This window comes from Falco biarmicus, chromosome 5 (assembly GCF_023638135.1).
Source record: "Falco biarmicus isolate bFalBia1 chromosome 5, bFalBia1.pri, whole genome shotgun sequence".
NCBI classification, from domain to species: Eukaryota; Metazoa; Chordata; class Aves; order Falconiformes; family Falconidae; genus Falco; species Falco biarmicus.
Window position 1 is genome coordinate 56221680 of NC_079292.1, and position 12647 is coordinate 56234326.

The 12647-nt window shown below is 49.1% G+C and overlaps 1 protein-coding gene across 11 annotated transcripts in view; it reads right to left on the reverse strand.

Annotated features, from left to right (window-relative positions):
• Nucleotides 1-889: 889 nt before the first annotated feature.
• The window catches only part of ZC3H7B (zinc finger CCCH-type containing 7B), a 52487-nt gene continuing 40729 nt past the window's right edge, over nt 890-12647 (reverse strand). For all 11 annotated transcript variants that reach the window (XM_056339925.1, XM_056339935.1, XM_056339926.1 and 8 more), the window contains exons 18-23: nt 11874-12007; nt 10233-10338; nt 8710-8818; nt 6887-7020; nt 5922-6085; nt 890-5163 (exon numbers count right to left, since the gene is read on the reverse strand). In XM_056339925.1, coding sequence (XP_056195900.1) covers nt 4971-5163; nt 5922-6085; nt 6887-7020; nt 8710-8818; nt 10233-10338; nt 11874-12007 — 840 coding nt within the window. In that variant the 3' untranslated portion in view covers nt 890-4970. The remainder of the gene's footprint in view (nt 5164-5921; nt 6086-6886; nt 7021-8709; nt 8819-10232; nt 10339-11873; nt 12008-12647) is intronic.

A 12647-nucleotide genomic window follows, 5' to 3' on the forward strand; every position in this document is an offset into this window, starting at 1 on the left:
AATAGATGCACCTTAGAAGCGCACTGGTCTCCTCATCCCCTGTGCACAAGTTTGTGTTCAGGCCTCTCCTACTTTGACCAGAGGGACATGAGTCCTTGTGTTTGTGTCTAGGCACATCAGGGAGATGCGCAGCAAATCCCCTCTCCTCAGGTCTTGCTGGATATGAGCTTCCGGTCACTCTACCAGTTTATACAGCAGTAGCAGGGTGTCTCCATGGGACTCCCTTCTCTTTGCTGCATCTCCAGTTTTGGCTTCATCAAGAATCCTGATTGATCTGCATTGTGATGGATTTTAATAAAGAAAAGCTTTATTAATAGATGTTTTCACATTGACCTCTTCCCCCAGGTGCAATCCTCACCACGTAGCACCATCTCCAAGGGGGATCTGCACAGATGCTTCTCATGGCCCAAGCTGCATGTGACTTGGTGGGTAGGGCTAAGGGCATTTTCCCTGGCAGGGTGCATGCTGGCAGGCAAAAGAACTGGCTGACCCAGTTGAACGGAGCAGCCTCTAGAAGAAGGTGATTACAACACCTGATTACTGGAGGTTTCAAAACACCAGTTACTCAAACACCTGAAACTATGTGTTAATGCAGAACTTGTAGATTCTTGGTGCTTGGGGGAAAGGAAAAAACAGCCCCAGCCTTAAATACACCTACAGTTCACAAGAACTGTGATCTGATGAACTGCAGAATCTGTTAATATACACACAGGCAATTTTCCACTCTGCAAGAAGAGCAGTAGATTATATTCAAAGATGGGAGAAAGTAGAAGTGATCCAATGCTTGAAGCGCTCCCTTTGCTTCCCTCCTTACAGCAGGGAAACTTGAACCCAAGACAGACAGTCTTTGCAAGCTATTTGAAAAATGCAGACACACACTGGATAAGGAGAGGGTTTAAAGTGCACACTTTTATTTTCTATTACAAAGGCTAAAAGAAGCAAGTTTGGTTGTTTTTTTTATTTAAGAACAAAAAAAAATGTTGTTAAAACATCTACATTATTATCCTGATACTAGACCTTATGAAAGATACTAAGTTCTTTTTTAATAGTAAAGCGTGGTATTCTTAAATTATATTAATACAAAGACATATTAAAGGACTCAAAATCATTACTACCCAGCTCAGAACTGCAGCATCCCCTTGCTATCTTCTCCTTTCACTTGCTAAGACCCATCCATTTTTGACATACAGTTTCATACAAGCTAAGCAGGGTATTTTTTGGTTTTTTTACTTCCCTCTGTAGAAGGCCAGGTTAACTCCAATGCCGGTGTCACTTAAATCCCTACCAAATCCCGAATGCCCCTACCAAAGCATTTGGGAAAAGATTTTCACCGAGTCCTTCAGCATTTAGCAAGTCTCTGCTCTGCATGATGTGTGCGTCTGTGGTTATTTTGCAAGATTTACAAGATACGAGATTTTCTTCTAATGTTAAAAAATTAAAATATAACTTCTTTTGTTAATAACCCTTGAATTTGGTTCTGCACTGCAAAAGTCTCTTCTTCTCACATGACTAAAGAAGAGAGTTATCACAGGGCCTTGTGAACGCACCACTAAAGCAGCCCTACAACTTGTGGTTTGTCTGTTGTAGAGCCACAAGCGCCAAGCAGTTCTGCTGAGAGTCCATAACGTGCTGAAGAAAACCCTCTTGGCTTAATCAAGCGAACCTGGGAAGTCAAGTGTGAAGCCTCCTGCCCTTCACAATGTCCCTTTAAATAATATAAGCAAAGCCTTATCATTAAAAACTTTACTTGCTAGTTAGTAGTATAATACTTTTTCACTGAGATGGGGTTGTGAGGACATCCTAGGGGGTTTCAAAAATGTGAACAGGGAAACCCGTCCCATCTCAGAATTTATACCTATGTATATAAACCTCTCCCCTCTTTGTTACTTCCCTTCCCCTAAGCCAAATAAATGTCTTCAAATTTAAACTGGAGATGCTGCGTTTCCTGGCCCGAGTCCTTTTCCTTTACCCTCATTTAAAAGATTCCTTTGATACCACACACATATAATATTATATAAAGTGATATATTTAATACCTGTGTATATATGCTTCACGGGAGGGGTCACATATATACACACTAAAACAAGTCTGGTGACAAAGTACTGCAACACCACAGACCAGGTTATCATATCAGGGAAAACAAAAAGAGATACTCAACGCAACCCCCGTAACCGTGGGCCTCCCCCACCTCACGCACACTCGCCCTCTCCCCGCCTTGGCCCTAACTCCGAACCTCCAAAGCCCTGCTGAGCAGCTGGGCTCTCACTGCAGAGATGGGGAGAGGGGGCAGTGACCCACTCTGTAACCTAAACAAGTTATCATATGAGAAATCACGGCGCAGCGAACGCTAGAGTCACACTAGAGATGCAGGTTTGTTTTAAAAATAAAAAACACATTCCAGTGTTCCCGATCCAGATTTGCTTCCTTGGTGTCTCTGCCCCAGAAGAGCAGAACAAAATAACCCACACGCTGACGCCTGCCTCCTCCCCTGTCTTTCTCTGTTTATACCGTTGACCACTTGGGCACAAGGAGCACCAGAAGGTACGATCCAGACAGCTACAGCGAAGGGCAGAGGAGAACACACAGCACGTGACCACTCAAAAACTGCCGTAGCTGATACCGTGTTGGTCATTCTCTTTCCCTGCAGCACTACGGATCCTCCCCCATCTTGTCCTTGGGCAGAGATGGAAATAACCACTTCCCTCTTCTCCCAACAAGCCATCTGTGCATCATCAGGTGTTATGGTCCTGGCCCCTTCCAGAGCAGATCTCAAGGTGCTGTATAGCTGGGAAAGGAAGCTCATACCAAACCAGTGACCAACACCTACATCTTAAAGGAGAGGAAACAAGCTCTGCAGGGAAGTGGCTGAGCTGCCCAGGGAAGTGGGCACCATCCCTGGAGGTATTTGGAAGTGCAGATGTGGCACCTGGGGACATGGTTTAGTGGTGGACTGGGCAGTCCTGGGTTAACAGTTGGACTCAATGATCTTAAAGGTCTTTTCCAACCTAAACAATTCTAAGCTCAGAGGCACATTCAGCTTACTTAGAGCAGACAGTATCTCTGGAAAGACCCAAGACCAGCATGCAGCGTGCTCTGCTCCTGGGCCGTTAACTACCTCAGTGGAGCTGATGCACCTGCCTGGAGTCTGGTTTAGAAAGGTGCCAACTGCCTCCATAGCATCCCCTGTATTTCCACATGCCGTCTCTCTTGAAGCTGGGAAGCCCAAGGATATGGGAGCAGGGAGGGGAAAGGGGGACCCAGCAATGCCAAAGCACTGAGCAGTTCACAGCCAGATTGTATTTACCATGGATACAGCACTGCTAGCCCCAAGGGCTCAGAGCTTGCTGTCTTGGGAGCCTCTGCATGAAAAAGACATCCTCTTAGGAAGGCTGTGACAGAGATGTATTTGTGTTTGTGTGGATGGTGCCATCCATGCATGCAAAACCGCAGAGCACAGCTGGACTGCAGAAGAGAGGAGAGGGAAGCTCAGGACAGGACACACGTTTACTGCTTACAGGATGAGACTGCCAGAAAGGACAAGGCTGGCATACAGAGCAGCACTGCCTCCCACCGCTGCCACTATAAAAGCCAAAAGTCCTGGCACAGAGCTCAGCATCACTGGTTCCCCCATCACGGTGCACATCAGGCAGGACAGGAGCAGGCACACAGCTGTGCCACTCTCTCTGCCACAGTCCCTGCCCGGGGTCACATCCTGGCTCCACTGCATGTCTGCAAGCTCCCTGCCCCAGCTCCAAGGGGGAGGGGGCTGGACCACCAGTGCTGGTAAGTGCCCATCCAGCTGGATTCCCATTAGCAAAACATCATCCATGCTGCTCAATGGTGTCCTTTTAAATAGGTCCCCATCCAGTTCTTCTGGCACTGCATGCTCTACATATGCTCTAAAAGGCAGCTCTAAATAACCAGTAACACACATAATTTAAAGAGCAAGGAGGGAACCCCCACTACCTACTTCCCTTTCTTCAAGACACAAGGCAACACAAAAACACGGGCTCCCTTTGATTACAGCCTTCCTCCTGACTGATATCGCTGTGTGAACTAGTGATACAGGGTGTGTCACAGTCTCCGCTACACCTTCGAGATGGCTTCAATCTCACTTGCACCAGCCACACCAGCCAAAAACAAACCAAAACTACCTACCTGGAATACATGTTGCACACTGAGAAAGACATCTAATGAGGAGTTAACCATTTGCTTTCTGGGTGCAGTCATCTGAAACAGTCTGAAGTCACCTACAATCCAGTTCCTGCTGCTGCAAGCAGTTTTATTACTTTGCTGCTTTTAGCTACACTCTCGACACCACATGGCTGTTACCCTCCTCAGCGCCAGTTGATGCCTCAGGGCAATAAAGACAGCAGAAGTTTAAGCCTAGATGTTTTAAGCCAGATCTAGTGGTTTTCCTTCTTTGAACCTCAATTCCTAATTCTTCCGGTACTGAACTCCCAGGAGAGCAGGCTGGCTGCAGCAGCGCAAGTGGGGCTTGCTCTACAGCTCTGAGAAAAGGAGCACATGAACTTCATGGTCACCTTTTCACCAGATGTCTGGCCCTTCCTCTCAGCTTTGTCCTCTGGACCTCTGCAGCCACACTCTGAATTGAAGGGCAGAAGAATGACACGAGGAGAAATTCTCTGATTCACAGCCCAGTACAGACTTGGATTCATTCCTTTGAATGAAGGACAGTGAAAACAAAAAGATGGGAGAGGAAGGAGAATTTGGAGAAAAGAAGAGAAAGAAAACAGATCACAAACTCAGTGAGCATGGCATTCGCTGGCCAAGGATAATCAAATTCACGATTTCATTCACCACTAATAAATCATCGTCTCATAATCTTAAAACGAAAGAAAAGAAAAAGTTCTCTTTGCGAGACACAGATCTCGCTCTCCCTGCTACTGCCACTCTCAGAAAACCCGCCACATGTTTCTCCAGCCGACAGGCTCCCCCCACAACCCTTACTATACGCCATCCCGCAATAGGAAGTTGTATTTCCCGAAGTCGTCATCCCTGGGGCAGAGCAGCATGTCCTTGCGGGCCTTGGCCAGTTTCTGTTTCAGCACCTCCCTCCGGTCTAGCCACTCTGTCAGCTCATCCTGGCCATGGGCATAGCGACACTCCTCTCCTTCGGGGCAGGTCTTGCTCTTCTGGAACCTGCCAGCACAAGCAGCACAATCAGGGAGGCACCCCAGGACAGGGTTTTGAGCTCCTCATCTGGGATACTCAATCCGGGCCTACCGAAACATGCTGCAAACTCTCCTTTCTAAGGGCAAAGTGATTCTCCTACAAACCCATGTGCAACCAGGGAAGGCAACATGGAGGCTGGGCATAGAAACAGAGCAGTGAACAGAGCAACGTCTACGAGGGGGTTTAGTCAACAGAACAAAACAATGTGAGCTGGAAGCAGACCAGCTGGATGAGGAGAAAGCACCACACAAGAAAGGAAATCCAGGTAACATCTACAAGAAACAAAGCCTTCTCTCTAACCATCACAAGCCTTCTGAAGACACCTCAAGGTGCTGATTCAGAGTGTGAGAGCCTTTTACACCGTTTAATAAAGCACCTGGGATTCCCCCAAGCATCAGGCCAAGCAGACTATTCAGCAGCCTGAGAGCATCCTGGCTATGGAGGGCACAGGTGCAGACATGAAGCTTGCTCTCCTTTTCTAAAGACACATGCTCGGGAATATATTTTACCACTCAGTAGTGTGGCTGAGCACCTCTGGGATCCAACAGCAGCCTCACCGTCACCCAAACCTGTCAGCTCATCCCATTCTTCCTCCAAGCAAAAGTCCCTGGGGACTCTGTGAGAGGAGGAGGAGGCAGTGAAGGAAAAGGAGAGATGATGGAGGCCCTGCGTCTGTTGCCCCACTCCTGCAAGAGCAGCACAGGAGGGAGATGTGACAATGGTACCTTTCACAGAGACGGAATTCGCCCATGGGGAAGCGGTAGCTCCAGCAGCTGGAGTCACTGTCTGAGGTGAAGACCTTCTCCTTGTGCTTCTCCGACTGGATGTGCTGCTGCCACTGCTTCTTGCTGTTGCTGTTCTTCCCACAGAGCCAGCAGTGGTAGCCCATCTGACCAGTGCAGACAGGGCAAAGGGCCAGTCAGTGAGTTGTCACACCCGGCGGCCTTCCCCGTGCTGGCACTGCCTCTCCCCCTCTCCTTCCAGAGCATCCTGGAATCTTCACTCAGTCTATGACTTCCTGCACTTTCCTGCCATGTCATTTTTAGGGCATCATGCTGCCACTAAGGGGGAGCAGAGATGTTCTGTTGATGTCTACCTACAGCTCAAACAGGCTTAGAGAACAGGGCAGCTCAGTTCACTGACATGGTCCCCCTGCTCTGCTGACAGCCCAGGTGGGGTCTGACTGCAAGGCCCCAGGTGCACAGGCAATGCAGGACTCTTCAGCACCACAAGCCCTTACACCAGCCACAACCCCTCAGCTAAGGAGACACATCTATCTCTGGTTTTCCCAGGCCTTTGTGCTCCTGACCCAGCTCTTCTCCAAGTTTCTCCTTCTTTTCCAACAGGCCAGCAATGGCTCCTCCAGCTTTCCCAGGAGCAGGCAGGAACACTGGGGAGAGGCTGAGCCCATGCAAAAGGGAACCTTAAGGTAGACTCCTACTGACATGAAGATTAACAGAAAAACCATTGCAGAGCCTTGCTGACCCCAGGTCAATCTCAACCCACCTCATCTGTGCTTACTGTGCTGCCCTTGCTGTGCAGCTCCAAGCCATCCATTTAAGCTACATTAGCACAGGCTCTTTCCCACAAAAGCAATGCAGTCCCTGCTAGCTCACACCTGGAGCACAGGAGAGGGGCAGACTGTCAGCACCGAGGAGGAGGGATGAAGGTCAAGAGATCAGCTGCTTACCATGATGTCAGCATAGTCAGTGGGCATCTGGATCTGTTTCTCCCCTTCTCGTGAGGTGAGTGGTGTCCCCTCTCCAGGCTTCCCAGGATTGTGTTTCTTTAGCCACATGTCATAGGTCTGCTGCATATCTAGTACTGCACAAAAGCGACCCGTGAAGTCACTCGGTCAACCTCCCGCACCATGCACAAACTATGAGAAAAGAGGAGCACTGGCACAGCCCTTCCCTCCCCTCTCCTGTGCAGCAGCACCTGCCACCAGACTGAAGGCTTGTGCTCGGGTGGCCCAATGTCACTTACTCAGGTGAGAGGAGCCAAATTCACACCACACCACCTGGCGTGACAGAAGCTACAGAAAGTATTCAGGAAGGCGGGAAAGTGCCCCAAGATCTCCATGTACTTCACCCCAGAAGGTGATTCTCCATCAGGCCTGATCCTGCTTGACCTCAGCAGACATCTCACTCCAGCCAGGGAGCTAAGATCCATCCCTTCCCTCTAAGCCTAAGTTTCATCCTCAGCACTTGAGAGGGAGGAGAGCCCTTAAGCAAGCTGGCCACAGGAAGCACTGGGGAGGGAAGACCTAATCATAGCTTGCCCCAAGTTCAAAACCTGCCCAGAGGACTGCAGTCGATGTGTTTTGGCGCACTCTTGGTTTAAAACCTACTAATGGGAAAAGAAATTTTGGGTGGAAGCTCTGATTGCATATCTGCCTTTCCAAAATCAGCTCCGCAGAGAGGCTATGGACACATAAATGTCGGCAGACACCCATGCGATGCTGTAAGTGCGATGCATTAGTGATTTACTTCTCGCTAAATGGGTAATTGAGGAACTCAAGGCAATTGGGCATAATGATTGCAAATTCCCCCAAACTGAAACAACGCTGCTGTTTGTGGATACACCTTCATGCTTGAGCAAACACACCCAAACTGGTCTGATGTGCTTTAAAGGCTTCAGCAATGAAGTTACTTGAACTGTAACAAATAACAGCATTTGGCCCAGCAGAGAGGAAGACCTTCTATCCAAGCATAAAGACTGAACGAACTCAGAGAAGGCCGGGAACCCTTCAAGCTTTCCAGCATCCTCCAACAGAGACAGGAGAGCACTTGGACAACTGGGCCTTGCAAAGAAAGTCTTTTTTCCCAGCTTGCTGTTGGTCTGAATAAACAAAGACTGTTGCCAGAGAGCTGGCCATCCAGGACATGGGCAAACCCCAGCTACCCCCAAAAAAAGTAAGTCGGGAGCCTGCATAATTAATTCCAGACAAGCTCCTCCACAAAGGCACCACCCAACAATGTTCTCATTCAGGATCTCAAATCCACCCCTTTGAGCACAATGCTGTGAGCCGGGAGTGCTGCAGCCCGAGAGCAAGGGATATGAACAGAAATGGGCAAAAAAGCCAAGGCAGATACAAAACAGACAAGAAAGATACAGGAGCAGCTACAGATCAGGACTGGTGCTTCAGCAGACCTCCATAAGGAGCCAGGCCTGGGACAGTACAGGCAACTGGAGGCACAGCACAGGGTGGATTCAAATTGCTGCAGAAAGGGAGGGCAGCAATGGAGCAATGCAAGACATGGGACCAACGAGCACTAGTCCTGGAGCAAGGGACTCAAGATATACATGCACGTTTAAGAAAAAAGCAGCTCTAAATTACTGTAGATAGACCTGCCCCTTAATCCCACCTAAACTCATGGTACTACGAGCTCTGTCCAGCTCAGTCTCTGTTGCACAGTTTGCCTTAACAGACCCTGCATCCACTGCACATCCACTGCCCAAATGTCCCCTTCACTCTCCCTAAATTCTCTGCCCCACGTTTCCCCCACTCACTTTTATTTTCCTTCATGAAGGTCCACATGTCTCTTTCCTCAGGGCTGTGGGCGAAGGAGCAGTTGCCCACATACTGGCATTTCCGTCCATTTTGTGCATGGATACACAACTGTTAAAAGACAGAGAGCAAAATTTAGCATCTGCACAAACATTCCTTGCTAGAGAGAAAAGTGGGTTCAAAACACCAGCTGTGACATTAAATTGTATGCAGGAGAGGTCACAAACAGGACACTTCGTATGTCATTAACTCATGCTTCTTTTCCTCAAGCTCCTGATGACACAAAGGGCAAGTTTTCCCTATAAACATGCAGGCAGCTCAGTTCAGCACCTGGCCTCTCTCTCTCTTGTTGCCATTTCCACAGGCAACCAGATGAGGGTACACTTAGCGCTGGCCTTGGGCGAGACAGCAGGGAGCAACCTGGATCGACCCAACAGTGTCTCCAGCTGGTCAAGTTGCTGGTCCTCAAAGACGACTCATTCTTCAGCCACCTCCAAGTGGGTGAAGAGTGGCCTTGAGGGCTACTTAGCACGCACACAACTTTTAGCCCACAGGTACCAACAGCATCATTGCCAGAGAAAATAAGAAGCTTTCCAAGCATCGTATTTACTGATCACCCCTTCTCCCCAAGTCCAGTCACCAGAGGAGGACAGCAGTGTGGAGACGAGCTGGCCCATGGGTTCTAGGGGGAAGACACAACACTGTTTGTCTCTGGTTGGGGCTCGGTGGGAGCTCAGGCAACGCACACGCTTGTTTGGCAAACTGCTGTGCTGCATGATCTGCAGCTCGGCTGCTGGCCTCATCTCCTACTGCAGCAGCTGTAAATAACTCTTGCTCCCCCACTCCAGCTTCTAGCAACTGGCCTGCAACTGGAGAGTGCTCAAGGCCTCATGCGTGGCCTTGCACCTGCCTGCGAACTAACGGGCAGCAGATCCCACAGGGAAGGAGGAGAGAAGCTTTCTCCCCTCAGGGAAAAAGAAAAGGAGAGGGAGAGAGAAACTATCAATCACCACATTTGGGGCTGGGGTCGGAGGCTGGCTATCTGTAGTTTTCCTCACAGCATGTGGCTTTTTAACTGAGTTCTTAGCTTTGCTTTCAAAACACATTGTGAGCAAGTTTCACAATCTACAGCAGCACAGCCGCAGCAAAGGCAGGGATAGGCTTCTCCCAAGCACTTCGTCTCACCTCTCACCTACATTGAGAAACCCTGACCTAAGGGGAAACTTCAATCTTATTCCCAAACCCTGTGCCAGCCACTTCTTGAGATGGTGACTGCATTAACAGCAACGTCAGAAACTCTCATACGTGCGTAGCGTGGTTTAAACAGGTGCCGCTCCTTTTTCTGCTCCACCCTTTTGCTGGATGTGTTTGACATCTTGCTGTTGTCAGTCTGTCCTTGCCTCCCACCTCAGACAACACGTGACTGCCTCCCTGCCAGCTCTACACGGGACCAGCCCTCAAAGCACTGCACCATGGTAGGAGGGAATGGGAAGGGGCACCTGGCTGTGCCAGGCATGAGGCTTACATCATATTGCTGGGGGAAGTTGCGGATGGAAGGCAGTGGTCGGACAGACACCCACTTCTTCTTTGCTTTGGACATCACCAGCAGGACGCGACGTTCCTTCGTCCAACTGAATGAAGAAGAGAGAATAAATCAAGAGAGACAAAAAGAAGAGCAGAACAAGGTTTTGTTTTCCTAAGAGACCCTTAAATATTGACGGGTGACCAGATCCCCCTGTCCAGCTTGTCTCTGCACTATCCAGCTGCTCCCAGACACACACATCTGTGACAGAGAAGCCACAAGAAGGGTGTTTTAGGAGGATTTCTCCCTGTACTTATCACATATTTCCTGGGGTATCTCTTCTCATAAAGCCATAAAAATCTCCCCCAAGTCTCACACGGAATCACCAGGGATTACTAAACAACTGCATTACATCCTTTGACACAGACAATTATTGTGCAATTAGATCCACTAAAAACATCTGGGAATATTTTCTGCTTGAAAGGTGCAGTAAAAATGCAAGGCATTACAAGCACTGCCTTATGAACAGGTGCCAGGAAGTATTAGTTCTCCTGCAGCTCCAGCAAGCAATCACCAGGAGATACCCTGGGCAAAAACCCCAACTCTATTTAGCAGCTGCACAAGGAGATGTTATTCTTCCCATTCCAGGAAGTGATCCTCACCTGCTCACTTCCTCCAGCAACTGCCGCTTCTGCTCTTTTTCAACAAAGGTCTTACATTTGCAATAGGATGCTGGACTGTGCCTTTGCAGCTTGTGTCATGGGAAGTGAAGTCCTATAAACCCTTCCACCCTATCCCACTAGGCTGTCTGGGTGAGACAGGCCACAGGTTCCATGACCCAATGTAATTTCCCAGCTGATATTCCTCTTCTAGGGGGCTTATAAGAAAGATGGGGACAAACTGTTCAGCGGGGCCTGTAGCAATAGGACCAGGGGTAATGGTTTTATTCAGACTAGGTAAAATGAAGACTTTTTTATGATAAGGGTGTTGAAACACTGGACCAACCCAGAGAGGTGGTGGATGCCCCATCCCTGGAAACATTCAAGGTCTGGTTGGTTGGGGCTCTGAGCAACCTGATCTGGTTGAAGATGTCCCTGCTCATTGCAGGGGGTGTTGGACTAAATGACTTTTAAAGGTCATTTCCAAGCCAAACTGCGCTATGGTTTTATCACACTGAACATCCTTATGGGCCCCAAGGAGCCAGGAGGTGCAAACAGACAAGACATGCATCAGAGAAGAGCAACCAAAGCAATGAAAGAGCCAAGGAAACTAAAGGGAAGCAGAATACCTTGAATCATTGCTAATAGTGACCTGACAGAGATCTGCAAACAGCTAGGAATATAAACAAGTACAGACGAGAACTACCTTGGTGGCCTTGCTATGAAGAAATTATAGCAATTATGAAAAAAGTGAACTGGGGGAGTTGGACAGCACACACCAGGACTAACATCTGCACAATGCTGGTAGCAAATACAAACATAAAGAGAGCTGGAAACTGGAAAACAGCTATCTGCAATGCTGGTATCAAGCGGTGAAAGGCTGTTAGGAGACCTTACAGCCTCTTCCAAAGAATCTGGAGAAGGTAAGAGGAGAAATTCCTGCCCTTGAGGAGGGGTGGGGGAAAGAGAAGGTTGCATTGCTCACCAGTGGCGGGCTTTGGCACTGCAGTACTTGAGGTCTTTATCTGGCTCCACCAGCTGCCCGTTTCTCCAGCACTGGCCACATACAAACTTCATCTGGAGGTCAAAGGTGCTTGATGTGGGAGCCCGGGGAGAAGCCTGGGGAAGAGAACCACAACCTCAGGCAGAGCCCCAAATCACACCCCTCAAACTGCCACGGAGACTGACACTGGTGACTCCCTGTATGCCCACTGCCAGCGACAAGCCAGATTAAATCAGAGACAGCCCAGTTCTCCTCCACCACTGTTAGGTGGTGGCCTGTTGAGATACCACACAGAAACAAAACCACTACTTGCTTCAGCATGATTTCCTGGGCTTTGACATCTGGCCAAAAGCACAGCTAGCCAAGCAGCTTCAAGCACTGACCAGGCCTGGCTGTGAAACCCCTGCAGCGTATCTCCCTGTGCAGACAAGCTCTGTGAGACCTGCCCCAGTACTTAATCCCCACTTCCACGCAGGAAGGGCAATCCACGTCCCCCCCACTACCTGTGGAGAGAGCTCAGCCGACAGCCAAGAGAGCCCCTTTGGGAGGAAGCATGGCCGTGCCGCAGCGCAGGACCCACCACTCCTGCTCTTTGACCAAGAGGCTCATGACACATTCAGCATTTGACACCATGAAGTCAAAGCTGGGTCCTCTTGTTGATAGCCTTCCAAACCATTAGTGGGCAGGTCTCCATCTCTCACAGTTCCTTTGCACCAGGTTTCACGGGCAGTTAATCATGACCTCTGGACAGAGGTA